Source organism: Macaca fascicularis, chromosome 8, assembly GCF_037993035.2.
Source record: "Macaca fascicularis isolate 582-1 chromosome 8, T2T-MFA8v1.1".
In the NCBI taxonomy this organism is placed as follows: domain Eukaryota; kingdom Metazoa; phylum Chordata; class Mammalia; order Primates; family Cercopithecidae; genus Macaca; species Macaca fascicularis.
The window spans coordinates 122,553,626-122,570,708 of NC_088382.1; the positions used below are offsets into that span (position 1 = coordinate 122,553,626).

General features: G+C 30.2%; 1 protein-coding gene across 5 annotated transcripts in view; it reads right to left on the reverse strand.

Annotated features, from left to right (window-relative positions):
• The window catches only part of CSMD3 (CUB and Sushi multiple domains 3), a 1,225,248-nt gene that overhangs the window by 720,755 nt on the left and 487,410 nt on the right, over window positions 1-17,083 (reverse strand). For 3 of the 5 annotated variants that reach the window (XM_045398610.2, XM_045398609.2, XM_005563950.4), the window contains one exon: window positions 5,945-6,022. The exons of the other annotated variants lie outside the window; for them this stretch is intronic. In XM_045398610.2, coding sequence (XP_045254545.2) covers window positions 5,945-6,022 — 78 coding nt within the window. The remainder of the gene's footprint in view (window positions 1-5,944; window positions 6,023-17,083) is intronic. 5 annotated transcript variants of the gene reach the window in all.

Below are 17,083 nucleotides of genomic sequence, written 5' to 3' on the forward strand. Positions count from 1 at the left end.
ATTCAATCTTAAAGTGAACTGGAGGATAAATTCTCTTATTTTACATTTTTATCAATTTACCTGCTCTTTTTAAGAAAAAGCAGTGCCTACGCAGAGATTCCAGAGGGAAAAAAATTCTAAACCATCCAATGCTTGTTATCCTACACTGTGAACTGAAAACACAGGTAGATCTTTCTTAAAAGAATAAAGATGACTACTTCTACCTTTAGATATTCTAATGCAATAAATCTAGGCATCAGTTTTTTGGGAGTTTTTGGTTTTTATTTTAAAGAGTCTTGCTTTGTCATCCATGCTGGCATGCAGCAGCACAATCATAGCTCACTGTAGCTTTGGACTCCTGGACTTAAGCCATCCTCTTGCCTTGGTCATCCAAGGTGCCAAAGTGCTGGGGTTGTAGGTGTGAGCCATTTTAAAATTAATACTAACTCTCAAGGTAATTCTAATATAAAGTCAAAATTGAGAACCCCTGGACTGCTGAATATAATTTAATTTATTTAACTCAAATTGATTCATCAGATAAGAAGATAGCTATCAGATGCCTGCTCAACAGTTACGGTTGTGGTAAAGTTGTCATTTTCTAAATTAAACATAGGATTTTTCATGTGCTTCCATCACTTTAAAAAAATAATTTTCTTAGTATTACCAATGATGTCCTTCTTGCCAACTGTACTACAGCTCACTAATTCATATCATAGGATATTTGTGCTTTTCTGATTCTCTAACTTGCTATACAATCTCTCTTTACCTTTCTGGGTTTTTTGGCCAGTCTTACTTTTGCTGATTCTACTACAGCAGACAAATTCAAAGGCATCAGTTCGCAACTCTCTATATTTGAATTTCCCTCCTGCCTTGACAGAATGACCTGTTTGCTAATGACTTCTAATCTTTTTGAAGTTCCTTTCTCAATTTTTCAAAGGCCTAATTAATTATCTACCAAAGTTTCCATTGTCATCTAATCTATCTTCTCAAATTCAACCTAATCACTTTGATGCTTTTGTGACTTCATTTTCATCCATCTCCAATACATCTTGAATACCAGAGGAGGACTAAACTTTCTAAAACAGTTTTTATTACTGCTCAAATCTCCACTTATTCTGGATTTTCTACTGCATCAATTTTATTTTTCACTAGTCACTAACATGCATCTATCACTGAAGTTCCGTTGTCTGTTCGCTGTTCTGCAATTTGCTGAACATACTGACTCCACACATTTGTGTTTTCTCCATGTCTCCATGTTTTCCTTTCCTTCCCCTTTAGCTATCAAAGCCCTATCTAATATTCAAGATTTAGCTTAAGTCCCAATTATTCCAAAAGATAATCACTCATTTTTTCCATGTTATTCTAATTTATCTTTTTAAATAACTTGAAGTATTTCATTTGGACAATTTTTTATTTAATTAAAAATTACCTTAACATATTATGAATTAATAGCTTCACATACCTTTAGTCATCTATAGAAAAAGATTATATATTTGATAAAAATGGAGAAAAAACATACTTATTTTAATATACCTATTTAATATATTTTCAATAAATATGTCCTAGTTGTTTGATTGACAATACCACCTTATATTTGTTGTCAAAGGACTGATCATTTTCTATGAAAAAATATCCTCTTTCCAATCTTTAAAAGGCTTTTGGAAATATTGTAGCATATGTTTATTAAAATGTGAGTTTTTAAATGTGCGGTGGAAATGAGGAAAAGAGGTGGCATGACTTAAGCTTAACTGCTTTTTTGTATTATGACATGTAACACAGATTATAGGGTAATGAACAAGCAGCTTGTGAATACATTATTAGAAAAGAAAAAATAAAAATAAGAAAAATCCCATTTTTTAACATTTCAGTATCATTTTGTGTCAAAATAAAATTTTGTTAAATATTTTATATGAATTTAAATGATAGTTCACACTCACATCATACTATAGGTCCAGAACTATTCTACATACTTCACGTGTGTCACCCCATTTAGTTCTCACAACCATTTTAGGAGTGACTACTATTATTTTACGCCTCCTACAGGTGAGAAAACTGAGTCTTGGAGAGGTTAAGAAATATGTCCAAAGTCATATTGCTAGTTAATGGGAATCTATATTTAAACTCAGGCAGTCTGATTCGAGAAATTCTACTTTTAACCCGGAGCTCTATAGCTGCTCAAAAAGTTTGACAAGGCAGAAACTATATCATTAACTACAATTCAAAACATTTTCCCAAATATTTTACCTTAAAATGCAGAGCATGTGTATAATTTCACCACTTTCACCTAATTAATCCCAGTTCTTATTATTTTAATTGTCAAGTTATTTCTGTCTGCTTGAAAGTGTCATTTAAACCACCATTTCTGGACATCTGCAAGTGGAAAAACTTTCTAATTTAAAATGTAAGGATAATGAGAGAGCTTCTGCATGGTACGTGTATTTAATGTTCTTTAATTGTAAATATTTAAAAATTTTTTAAATTAAGAAAAAAAGTACAATCTTTCATTTCTTTTGTTATTTTTATATTTCAGAATTTCCCATAGCTAAGTGGTGCCAAGACAATTAACTGAAGTTAGTATTCATTCAATCATCTCCTTTCATTTCACAATGCCATTGATGCAACTGGACAGATTTATCACTCATACTTATTTTAATTTGCATAGCAACTTGCATCATTTTAAGAATATGAATGTTCTTTAAAAGTTTAATTACATGAATAGTGTGAGTAAGCATGTTTTCTTATGGCTTCTGATTTTATATAGCCCATAATATAGCCTAAAGATACAAATAAGTGGACTCTGACTAAAATTCACCTCCACATTACCTCTTTCAGCTGCTTACATTGTCACTTTTCTCAGATTTTTAAAAATTAGATTTAAATATTTATTTCAACTTACAATATCAAGTGCTTTGGATCTTTTTCTGAACTCAAACATCATTGGTATCAACGCCGTGTTGTTATTTTTATACTAAAACACTTCATATTCTACAAAGGGTTTTGTCTTAACTAATTTAGCTTCCCAGTAAAATATTGAATCCTTGAGGGTTGAAAATATATTTTATTCACTATTTTGCCTTCTTAGTCTAGCATAGTGCTGCCATGGAGGAACTGTGGAATGAGTGGATAATATGAATGAATAAAAGTGTGGATTTGAAGAACAGGAAAGAAAACACAACCATTTATGGCAGGTTCACATTTCCTCATATTTCCACAATAATATTCTAGAGGAGCCTACTAAAAAATTTGGAAAGAATACTAGTTCATTAATTTTAACATAGTAAAAATTTAAAACCTTTTATATTTAATTTATTTTTTTTTAAATCCATAGTTTCTTTTCTTGGTGAAATCAATTTTTGAAAAAGAACAAGGGGTAGATAGGGGCAATTTAGAGTTCAGGTGTAAAAACTGAAAAAAAAAGAAATCTGAATCAGCCATTTAAACAACCAAACTCTGCCCATGAACACTATTGGAGCGTCCCGAATCTCTTGTTAATTCATTTCTTATTTAAAATCTAAAGGTGCCATTATGAGACCTTCAAATACACACATACTTTGGCAGTTTGGGTATTCGATGTCCTCTGTGCTTACACTGACTTTGGGCCCTGCCTATCATAGAATTGATCATTTTTTTCAAAGAACACAAGCTTTATTTATTTTTTTTATTTTAAAGATGAATGTCAGATAAAAACTGTCTTTCTTTTTAATTATTTTGTCCTAGGTTGAATAAATAATGTTAAAGAGATGAATATGTGAATGTGTACTTGAAATAGATATATAATAATGATACAAATTTAAACAATATAACTCTACTGCAAACAACCATGAAAGAATATATTTTTGAAATGAGTTATTAAATACTTTAGAAACAAATTATAGTAAAATGAAATTCAAAATAATGTTGGTTTGCTATTTTATAATGATAGTAAATTTGCAAAAAATATTTTGAAGTGAGAATTACTTATCTTCAAAAAATGAAAAAGCAAGAGTACTTACAAATATTTTTATAGAAAATACAATGAATAAATGCAAAACTTATTTTAAAATTATGGAGCAAATTAACATTTTTGCCTCATATTAACTTTTTGCCTGTCTCAAAGCAAATATTTCTTAAATGAGATATTTTTATTAGAATTTTTTTCCCTAGATATACAGCGATGTCTAAATTCCCTTTTTGTTCATCTTCATAACCCATGTACAGGAAAAGTGAAAATAATATATATTTCCACTAAGGCAATATACCAACAGGGATATAGAGTTACATACATCTTACAATGCCTTGATAAATCCTAGATTTCTTAGCACAAATAGCCTGAATTTTCCTGAATATTTGGAAGTCTGAACCATGCAACATGTCAAATAACACAAGTGTAGACAAAATGAGAAGAGGGTAAGCCATTCTAATATGTTCTAATTCTACTTAGAATTCAGAAATAAATATATTGGCCACACGAAATATTAGGAAAAGTGTAGTAAACATAGTATTTAATTTTGCTAGCATTTAACTTTTATTTCATGATGACCTGAAGAATTTGGTATGTAAGAGTCATCTCACCTGGCAATTTCTTAAATTTATACTTGTTATTATAGAAAATATGTCTTTCTCTCAAAAATGTGTTGAATAATTTATATATGTCATATTGTAGCATTGCTTATTTTCCTTAAAAACTGACAGTATCAATCTTGAAAATGTTTTTAGCCCCCAAAATACATGAAGAAGTATTAATTATACAACCAAACCCTTTGAAATTAGCTGTTTAGTGCTTTTTAAACAGGTAACCCAACCGGATTAACGATTTCCTAGTGATATCTCTTCTGGTTTTGGATTCGTATTCTCAAGTCTAACTGATAAAATGTAAAAATCACATTTGAAAATTATGACACCATTAAATATTTTATAACATAAGACTCCAAGTTTGTTTCTTGACATAACTGACATAACTGCTCAATTTTTGTCAATTACTGTTTATATGCATGAGTCAATAAACAGTTAGGCAAAGTCCTTTTTGATATAGCTATAATAAATGATTTTTGTTAAAGAAATAATTATAAATTTATTTCATGAGGTGATTTGGAACTGAAGAAAAATAAAATTAAAAAATATGCTCTTGTTGAAGAATGAACAGTAACAATATGTATGAAATTTGAAATAACTACTCATATATTAGCAATGTTATTTTGGAAGTCAGGTATTGTGTCATAAATGGCTTGTTTCAAGGTTTCTAATATGCAACAGTATTGTTGACAATTTCCAGCAATTGCTATTAAATTTTACTACAAAAATATATAGCTCTACTAAAAAAAAGTCATGTTTGGTTATGGTAAGTTAAATGAACGTTCTAATTCAGTGATTCTTAATCTGAGATTTTGGGATGAACTTCAGAGGTTACATGAAGCCCTGATTTTGTAAGTAAAATTGTGTACTTCAGGACATTTTATAAGATTTTCAAAAAGTGAATAGCAATAATTAATCAATCATTTTATAAAATATTTGATTTCATAGGTTTATGTAAATTAGCTCAAATTAAGAATGTTTTCTCTTAAATAAAAATTGCTATTTTAAAAGTAATCTTTCTTAGAAAAACACTTACGTTGAAATTAAGATATAGTCAATCAAGAATTCCTACAAGAAACCGCCAATTTTAGAAATCTTACTCACTTTTGCCTCACCTTCTAGAACTAAACTTGAGTGTCCTCAAGATTTAAGATTAAAAGAATATTTTTACATCTTGAACTATAAAAGAAACTTTATCAAAAATAATCTGAGGCTGGGAGTTTGCCATGTTAATCCATTAACTCAATACACATTTAAATATAAAATATTGAATAATCATCATGCATGTTATACAGATATTAATGCAGTTAATTTGGTAAATACACAAATATTTTGTAAAACACATACAAACAACACAGACACCACAAACTTCAATCTTGCACTAGAGAAAGTAACAAAAAAGAAGTACACTCACAGATAGAAAACTTGTTGCTGTTGTCTTTCCCTGGAAACAATTTAAATCCTCTAGATTTAAAATCTATGGCCTTTTTCACTAGTTAAGAAAACAAACAAAAACATGTATCAGGAAATACAATTTTAAAATGAAATTCAAGTTAACAAATTTTGTTAGCATGGAATTATGCAAGATAAAGAAACCATTTTCTTAAGCCTGATATAGTACCCAGAAGAATTTTTTTAAGCAATATAATCACTTAGTAGTAAAACACTAAGCAGTGTAAAAGGATTTTAAAAATTCCACAGGGAAAATCCTGCATATACATATTTTTCAAACTGTGTTTTTTTAAACTGTCCAAATTTTTATATAAAAGTGAAATCTCAGCAGTTTATCATAAACCACTTGAATTCATCAACTTTTATGGAATAAATTAAACTAGCAAAGTAAAAATGCTGGAATATTAGAATAGTGGGAAGGATTTAATAGGTTTGTTCTTTAAAATAAATTTCCTAAAAATTTAGCCTATTTGAAATGTTAAGACACATTTAAGAATATGACTTAATTAGAAAAATTTAAAACATATTTTAATATTTCTGTCAATCATTTCCATTCATTATCATTGCTTTTGACACTGTGTATGAAAGTGAACTACAGTTATTTGGAGCCCATCAAAAATATCTCACTACTCTCTTTAGATATAGTAGTTGTACATATTTATGGGATACATAGGATATTTTGATATAAGCATACAATGTGTAATGATCTAATCTGAGTAATTGGTATATTCATCACTGCAAATATCTATTATTTCTTTGTGTTGAAAACATTCCACATCTTCTAGCTATTTTGAAATATAAGATACTGTTAAATATAGTTGCCCTATTGTGCTATCAAATGCTAGAATTTGTCTTCTTATCCTTCTATCTTACTGTAATTTTGTCCCCATTGATCAATCACTCCTCATCACCCTTCCCTACCTCAATTATTGTCTTTTACAAAACTTAGTGTAAACAAGAAATATAATTAATTTGCTCAGTTACAGTGTGGAACTCTTTACATATTACTTTTTACTAGGTTTCCTTAAATGTTATGCAATTAGGTTTTCTTCATGTTATAAATTTTTAAAAAAGCAAAAAAGATTTTTGTTAGATGGTTTAAAATTACTGCTTCACTATTTCTGAATGTCATTCTACGCAATTAGTTCAAATCATGGATATTTATTGGTTTATGAAACATTTTAAGGTAATTTTTTCTTGTTAATAACTTCAAAAGTAGGATAGTAGAGAAAGGGCCTGGTGGTTTATGTGAATATAAGATATGAACTATCTATACACACAGAATATATTTTTAAAAAGAGGTATATTATCTTTGGAGCAGGATTTATAAGACTGATTCTTAGTAAACATTAGTTGTGGGATTTTGGACAATAATCTGCCTTTTTACCTGCTTTATTCTCTTAAATAAGAAGCTAAGTCTAGATGGCCTCTCTCTTTATAGTTCTAAGATTCTTCAATTGTGAATCCTTATTTATGGTGAAAAAAATTACTACATCCCTCCTAAGTGACGCTTTTTGTTGTGATTCTCTTCTACCCCCAGCCCCACCCCCATGGTAACCTAAAGTTTAATTCTTCTGAAGTGTTCAGCTGCTCTAAATTTAGTTTTGTCACATGTGAATTTTCTGCTGTCTTAAAATACTTTTTAACAAAATTTGCATTTTGTATTTTCTGGCATAATTCTAGATTTTTCTGTTGGAAACATGAATTATAAGTAGGAATCTACCTCTACTTTTCTCTGCATTATAAGATTTGACTTCGTAAGTGTTACAAATAGATCTGAAGATTTCATGGTGATTTTAACAAGTCTGGATTTCAAAAAGAATAAAGAAAACTAAATGAAAAGATTATCAGACCAAAGGAGAAAACGGCAAAAGAATAAAATCCTACAGATCAAAGAGTTCAAAGTTGTAAATAATAAGTTACTAATACTGGGGGGAAGTGGCAGTGTGTGTAGAAGGGGACAGATTAACATGCCTACCTACAAGTACCTCGATTTAATTATTTGGTTGGGTAAGGTTTTTCCTGCTTCTAAAAGCACCTTAGTTTTCTCTTTTATAAGCATCTTTATGTCAATTTATCTTGAATAATGATAAATCTATTTTTCTTAAATAAAAACTATAATAATTGTAATACAGATGCAGAAGATGAAAGTTGAGGAGAATATCCATCTTTGGACATGACAAAGTGTGAATTAATAACATAAAATTTAAATTCACAAAAACTATAAAATATGTTAAACAGAAAACAAATACTTTAGCTGTTTATATTTTTAATAGAAAGAATAATATATATATCTCCTAATGAATAAATTAAAAGGATAAATCATGTATTAGTTATTTAATATTACAATATATGCCATAAAAATATAGCTTTCACCATCCATAAAAGATACATGGCATAAGTCTTGACTTGTCATCAAGTAATGAGTGCTTATGATGACCATATTTAACTTAGAAAATTAACCTGACTTTTTAACCTGATGCATTTCAGTAATAAGCATGTAAAATTTATTATAGAGTTAATGTTAAAATAAATAATGATATTTTATATAGGTTAAGGAAAACGTTTAGACAGTGTGTCGTGTGGCAATTGCCTCCACTGTACGGTAAGCTCCTCAAAAAGGCAGAGAAAATATTTTGCTCTTGTCATATTTTTGTTTGATTGATTGTTTTGAGAATGAGTATAGCTCGGTCGCCCAGGCTGGAGTGCAGTGGCGCGATCTCGGCTCACTGGAACCTCCGTCCCCCGGATTCAGGCGGTTCCCCTGCTTCAGCCCCCCGAGTAGCTGGTATTACAGGCGTGTGCCACACCCGGCTAATTTTCGTACTTTTAGTAGAGACGGGATTTCGCCATGTTGGCCAGGCTGGTCTGAAACTCCTGTCAGGTGAACCGCCTGCCTTGGCCTCCCAAAGTGCTGGAAAACGGCATGAGCCGCCGCGCCGGGTCCTGTTTTTTGTTTGTTTGTTTTTTGAGAAGGAGTCTCGCTCTGTTGCCCAGGCTGGAGTGCAGTGGCATGATATCGGCTCACTGCAACCTCCGCCTCCCAGGTTCAAGCAATTCTCCTGCTACAGGCACAAGTAGTTGGGGTTACAGGCACGCACCACCGTGCCCAGATAATTTTTGTATTTTAGTAGAGAAAGGGTTTCACCATGTTGGCCACGCTGGTCTCGAACTCTTGACTTCAAATGATCCACCTGCCTCAGCCTCCCAAAGTGCATGTCATATTTGTATGAGTGCATGAATGAATATATACGATATTGTTAATTCTGAGTCTTTTAACTAAAGGTATTTTGTTGGGAGAATTCCCTTTATTGATCATGAGCTACGATGGGAGGAAAGGAGAAAGTAATTTTAAAAAATGAACGCCCAAGATGAAGCATTTTCATTTGCAAATCTCAAGATGAAATACAGAAAAACTATGTATGCTGTAATAATTTTAGAAAGCATTAAATGCAAGATTGATAAGCATATGCACAATTCATTTTCTTTTCTTTCATATGCTAAACAATTTTCAATCATTTTTAAAAATTTTCATTACATTTTTGGTTTGACTTTTTTGCTTAGTGTAATAGAAATATTTTACAATACAGGAAAGGCCTGGCAGGGAAGAATATTAGGCCAGCAATCAAATCCCTCTTTATTTAGTTGTAAGCCCTGGACTCTAGCAAAACCACTTTGTTTTGTAACCTATATTAGTTTCAAGTCATGTAGTGGATTATCACTGTGGCGTCTTCCAGGTTCAAGATCAATATAAATTCAAAATTGCATTTAAAAACTTACGAAAAGAAAATGATATTGATTGAGTCTTACTTAAACCTCATCTAATTTTCATGTTAATCAGCTAAAGTCATTATTTGAAAAGATTTAAATTAAAATGTCTACTATAAAAATTAACCATATATTCACATATATAAATCATAGCTGGATTTTGTTTCCAATACCAACTTTTATGGTGTAACAGGCATTTGTCATTATGTTTTATGTTACAAAAACTTTCTAAGTGTAACTTGAGAACATGTGGTATTGGTGAGATAAGACAGATTGGAAAGTAGTATATGTAGTGTTGGTATTGGCCTTTAATGTTAGGAAATTGATCATATTAAATAGATGTAGTAGAAGGAAATTTAAGTATCAGTTGGAGATTTGGAAAAGGTAACCTTTAATTGGTCCTTTTATCACTGAGCTTCTATAACTTAAAGTCATAAAACATTTCCTGGCTTGAAGTTCCTTTAAAAATTGAATCCCTCATTACATAATTTCAAAGGTTACATAGCTGAAATATATTATTCTATTTCCTTGCTATGCATATATAGTGAAAATATGTGATAATGCAGAACATTTATCTTTGAAAAAGAAGAAACAGACATGTTTAGTATTAGTTAGCAGAACATTGTTTTAATTAGCAATAATTTGCTTTCATGTTTGCATGGGGCTCTCACAGAACACAGTGGCATTTATTAAATGCTTTCAGAACATTCTGAAGCCCTCCTCATTTTCCACTTAGATTATATTCTAATACAATAATGAAGGTAAAATGAATGGAATACTCTAACCTTGTATTTATTTTATTTTTCCAAACTTGTAGTATTTATTTTAACAATAAAGTATCTTGGAAGTGTCAGTAGCTGTATTATAAATCTATAATTCAATCATATCGTAATTCTTTTAAAAAGGAAAATAATTTATTATGAACAAGTAAGTCACTAGTAGCTTGTTTATGTTTTTGTTTATTTTTGCTTAATTTTAACCTTTCTTTTCAAATGTACAATAATGCCTTTCTCCTCTTCTTTTGTACTGTGTTTGATGATACCTAGATGTGCGTTTCCCACTTTTTATTTTGAATTTATTAATTATAATCTTATCTTTCACTTTATAGTAAACTAATAAACTATACTACTAATAAAATAATTTCCTTTTAATGTTTTGGATATTGAAAATAACTAACATGTCTCTGTGTGTGTATTTGATTTTGAGAAAGTGACACATATCACTATTGACAGTACATTTATTTACATGAGTACTAAGACTAATCAGTCACTGACTAGGAAGTTAAAGTAATGTCAAAACACGGTGTGCTATTTTTGGCATTTCGCTTACTGGATTAGGAGTTAGCAGACCTATGTTCCGAGTCTATAAGACATGGGACATGTTGACTAACTTTGCTATTCAGTTCTAAGAGATGTAATTCTTAGCTATTTAGGAGTAGAATTTGGGCGAGAAGAAAGACTAATGTAATCAGAATTGGCAGTTCTATTTCAGAGATTTAAATGTGTAGGGGAGTTATAAAATTATTTAACTGTATAAAGATGACTTTTTTGTTGTTGGTTTATAAGTAAATAGTGGCTCTATGTTATATGTCAACAAGTACAAAAATTTCACTTTCTTTTTCTACATCCTGTACTAGCTTAACAAAACACTTTTCAGAACATACTTATCACAGAGACTGCTAATGATGACTTCTTTGATGTAATCCTTAGACAAAGAAAAATCAAGAAACTATACTGCTGCTAGACTGAAAACTAAACAATACTCCTGCAGTATCTCCTTTAACATCTTTCATATAAGGTTTACTACTGTATTAATAATACAAACTTCTGAGAAAGTAATATGACTTATAAATGTTTCTGTAGCATAATTTTTAAAAAAGTAACTAGAGGTATCCTGCAACAATTAGATAAGGTTTCTGGGTCACATAGGAAGAAGATATAATAGAAAACTCAGTGGCATAATATTAAGTAGCTCATGAATCTTTGTGAAAAATATTTTATTTCAAAATATGTTAAAAATAAATGAAGATAAACTTTGTATAACGAAAAGCAATGGCTATAATTTGATGAGAAATGTAGTAGCACAACTAAGTATTTTAAAAAGCACACAAAAAATAAAAATTAAAAAAAAGTTCTTAAAGCACAGAAAAATTGATTGGTAGAGATAAACATACTAGGGATACACAAGATTTAAAATATTTTTAAATTCATAAATTATGGAATTGAACTAGTTAAGTTTATTAGGAAATAGTATATATTCATTTTTATATTTATTTAAAATCGTAATATACTCTCCATTTATAAAACCATTAGAGATAAATAATATGGTTCAGAAAAGCCAATACATTTTTTTAAATCTTAAATTCCTAATTATGCCACAATGCTCATTTGTACATATCACTTACTCTTTCATGTATGATGTGTAAATATAAAATGTATGTGATGCTCAATTTTTAGGGTAAAGAAAATATATGATCATAATTTTACTATTGTGCTTAAATTAGATAATAAATTTAGAAATCAACATGTAGCAAGAATCTTTAATGTCAGTTATTTGTACTAACATTATTTACCATTCATAATATTAAGGTCTAGTCAGTCTCAGAAGCCATTCTGATTCATGATGCAATATACCAAAAATTTTTCAACTATTTTGTGTTTTTCACTACGTAGGGATGATATACAAAATAAATTATCTATGTTCTCTGAATTTCTAACTTAAATTTTACTTTTCTATTCAAAGTTAGAAACCTCTCCAAAACTTGGATCAAAATGGAAAACTTAGTAGAAATGTATAAAACCATATAAATACAATCATATTGATTATATGAATATTTATTTAACATATTTCAAGATTCTCCACTAACAAGATCATTTTCTATTTTGCAAAAGAAGATCCTGAAGCTACAAGGTCTCAGTGTTGAAATGAGGTTGACCTAGTTTCCAAATCTTTGGAATCTTATTTTTCAATCATTTTAGGCTAAGAAATAAGTGTAAATTTTTCACTTGGAAAACCAAACAGAGTGGTGAGTATGGAGAGGAGACATTGTGTTTTAATAAAACCAATTTGTTAATTTTCATAGGAATTAAGGATTGGATAAAGTTATTAATTCTTAGGAGACTGTGAACAGACTACATAGCTGGCTAAAAAATCATGTAACTAATCATTGCATAAAGACTCTAAAACTTGTATATGGGCTTTCTTTCTTCCTAGAAATGGAACAAATTCAGGAAACCATAACACTTATGCAGATAACAGCAGATGCACCCGCAATGCTTGGCGTAACAGGTCTTACAGTTATGGTATGCTGTAAAATGTCAGGATTATATGAAAAATGTGGAATTTTTTATATTCTCTTTAGGGATTTTTATAATTGGCAAAATAAAAGTCACCATATGGGAAGAGTTACCATTGGTATAGTTCACAGATACTTTTAACACTTTAAAACTGTCTGCCCTTAATTTAATTGTTTTTAATCTTTATTTTCTGACAGCTTCAAATTAAGTTTTTAAATTGTGTTTGGTTGTAGAGTTAATATCCACTAATTTATGCACTTTCTTGGGACTTTTTTATTTGATATATTATGTTCCCTAGAATACAAGTGATTTTCTGTTTTGTTTTGTTTCTAATTTGTATTTTCATTTCAAAAGTTAATTTTATCATAGATAATTTGATTATAAATCGTAACCCGAAAAATGATAACATTAATATTTTCTTACTCATGGTAAAATATTATTACATTAAATATTTGTTTTGCACTTAACATAAGAAATCACTTATGTATACTATAATGCCTTCTAAAATTAGATTAATTAAGAAAGAAGCAACTTTGAAAAACAGCAAAGTTAATGACTTTCTTCAGACTTTGGACAGTGGCATATATTCTTCCACTATGAATTTCATTAGTGCATTGAATGATTTTATAAATTTACGAAAAAATTACATAAAAAAAAGAAGAAAATGAATTGCTTTAATAAATAACAACAGTCCGTCATCCCTGTGATTTCAGGTCATTATATTTTACTAAAGTTCACTAGAAATATTAATCAGTGCCTAGATTCTGTTTAAAATAAACATAGATGGGTTCTGATGGTTGTATCTAATGCAGTGTTTTATCGCTAATTTCATGGCTATTCAAAATGCCAACACACTCATCATACCCATCTATATTTTATATTTGCCTTTCCAGGTCCATTCTCCCTATTCTCCTTGTTCTCTGCCCAGAAGTTTGATCTGAATGGCTACATCCTTGCTACACAAATTGTGGCATTGCATTAGAAGCATTGGCGTCACCTGGGAGCTTGTTAGAAAAGCAGAATATAGCGCACCACTGAGAACTACTGAATTAGAATCTGCAGTTTAACAAGATCCCCAGGTGATTCTTCTTAACATTTAAACTTTTGAAGCACTAGACTCTATCAACAGACTCCTTTAACCTCTGGGGGATTCCAGCAGGAGGATGAAGGGAGGGAGGAAAGTAAGATCAGAATTTTTATTCCACAGGATTCCTTGCCATTGCAATTATTGGAGTTTGTTAGGACTCCTAATTAAAGGGCATTTGTCCTTTCATGCCAGGCTGCAATAAGTGACTTTGTCCAACATCTCACTCTCTTTATCCCAACAAGTTGGGAATCATGACAGCCCAGCTACTGCTACTATAGGTTACAACATGGTTCCTTGTAGTTTCTTTACATTGACTCATTTGGAAATAATCCTTTGTAAGTAAAACTTCCTCAAATTAGGCAACATTCTATTGTTTCTAAATGTACTCTGATGAATACACCACTGGTACATGGAAATTATTAGAGATGTAATTGAAATCTACATCTCAGATACTGCATTCAACATCATCTCTTAATTTATGACCACCATTGTACTTCAAAGGATAATATCTAGGTAGAATTACTGTTGGCTGTTGCTCATCATCCTACCATTGGTTGCTCAGTTTTTTCTTAGAAAATGTTTTGAAAATCTAGACAACACAACTGTGCTGTTTTCTAGCAATTATGTCTGTAAGAGACATAGAGATTCACAAATATAGAGTAGATAAACAGAAATTTAAATGAGTTGGCTGTATTGAAATTGAAGAGTAATTCTATTAAAAGTAAAACTGTCAAGAAAAAATACGGAGTTAATAGAAATCTGAGATGAGTTGAATGTTACACTTTACTTTTGTATAACTTATACATGAGAGCAATATGAATAGTGTTAAATCAAACTGTATATACTTGTATCCAGTATTCCATATCAATATTTCATTAAACTATGTATTCTTTTTTCCTAAGGAAATGAGCTACCTAAGACATTTAAAACTCTGTGCTAATCTTTTTAAAATAAATTTGTTCACATTTATCTTTAACTTACAGGATTTTTATATAGTCAGAGTATATTTTCTTCCTGCAAATGATCCAGAAAGGGGCAATATCACTTACTGGCTATGCATCTAAAGCATTAGGCACTCTATGTGTACTGTCTTATTGAAGTCACAAAATATCCATGTAAAATTATTGCCTCTTTTAAAAGATGTGGAAACAGAGAAGAGCTAAATTAATTGCCCAAGGTTATCAATATGTTGATAAAATATGGTCATTCATTTGACTCTAAAACTTCAATACTATCATCTATACCACCTGACTATAGATAACATAATTCCATATATTCAATCATAACTCTCTCAAGTATGTGTCTTAGAAAACCGTAAATAGATGCAATTAGTGTACCTTATCCTAATTTATTCATTTTAATATAAAATTTTAAGTAATTGACAATATTTGACCCTAAATATGTTTACCTTAATAAGGCATAAAAGCTTTATTAACTGGATTTAATATTGAATGAAGACATCACTTATCTGATGATAGTGCCAAGTATAACCCCATGGCCTGAAGCCTCATAATACTTTGTTTTAAAGGTGTGAACAGATGAATTTAAAGGTGTAGCAAAAGCCAACTGCTTTTCAAATCAGTTGAAATTCAAATCATCATCTAGTCCTTTTAGTAAAATCATCTTTGGCTGCATTCGTTTCTAAAGGGAAAGTTCAGAAGAGTTGATGAGGCTTTTTTTTCCTCCCTTAATATAAGCCTCCTCAATGAAAAATTTCTAACATCTCTGGGCTCTGGATAAAATTAATCTATAAATTTCTGTCACTTTAGTTTCATTTGCTATTATGAGAAAATACCATTGGAAGAATAATTTAAATAAAGAAATATCAAGCATTAACAGTAAAAAGCAATAGTCCATGCTTTAGAATACAAATGATGTAATTGTGAAGAGAAAAATATCCTATGCAATGCACCCTAAACCTAACACCATGCTGTTTGCCATATATGAAGGTTCTGCTCTTCCTAAAATTGTAAAGATTAGTTGTGTGGTTTCACTCTGTGCACAGCAGGGTAACCATATGCTCTAGAAAACTACATGCAAGGAAAGCAGCTTGTTGCAAAAGTGGGTGAAAATGCCCTGAAATAATTCTGAACAAGATAAAAATGTCTCTACATAGGACCATTTCTTCATATTCCAAAAGGCAGAGGAGTCTGCTTTGGCATCAGCTTTGAGCACAAATAGAAAGTCTAGCCCCTTCAAAATATTTTAACAAAGAAAAAGATTTAAAAGTCACATACGTCACATTCACTGTGACCATCTCATTCACAGGTAAAACAAGCTCTGGTAACCATTTGGGGAAATCAGCTACACGCAAAACTGTTTCATCTCTGATCTTTAAAGTTAAGCTTTCTCTTTTGATCAATTCAGTACATATTATTATCTTTCCTTATTTGCTCATTCTATTAAAAATGAGAAATCGTGTGTTCATATGATAATAAGCTGACAAGATATCTGATCAATGGTTACAGGTGAACAAAACAAAGTGGTTGAAAATCTGAAAAAAAAAAAAAAAGGTTTCCTTAAAGTACTACTCAAAGGAAATAAGAACATTGAGATCAGAAATTCTTAAAATCTTTACATAGGACTAACTCAAAAGCATGGCTTGAAGGGTAGCATTGGATAAAAATGTTAAAATGGTTACTTGCAGATTTGCCATTTGTGAATAAAATAAACTTTCATTGTTTAATATTGTCATTCAAGTCCTCAGACATTCTGAGTACTTTTATCTAATACATTTTAAAAGTGCATAAACCTGTTAACAAGTAAATTCTAACATTTTATTTTTTCTCTTCTTTCTTCTTAAAGACAACTTATTTAACAAAATGTAAAATAATTAAAAATATAAAAATGTATTCACTGTTATGAATGACATTGCTTTGACAATTTCAAAAATGTGATGAAATAAGGTAATGGATAGAAAATAAGGATGCTATTCAATAAATATGTATTT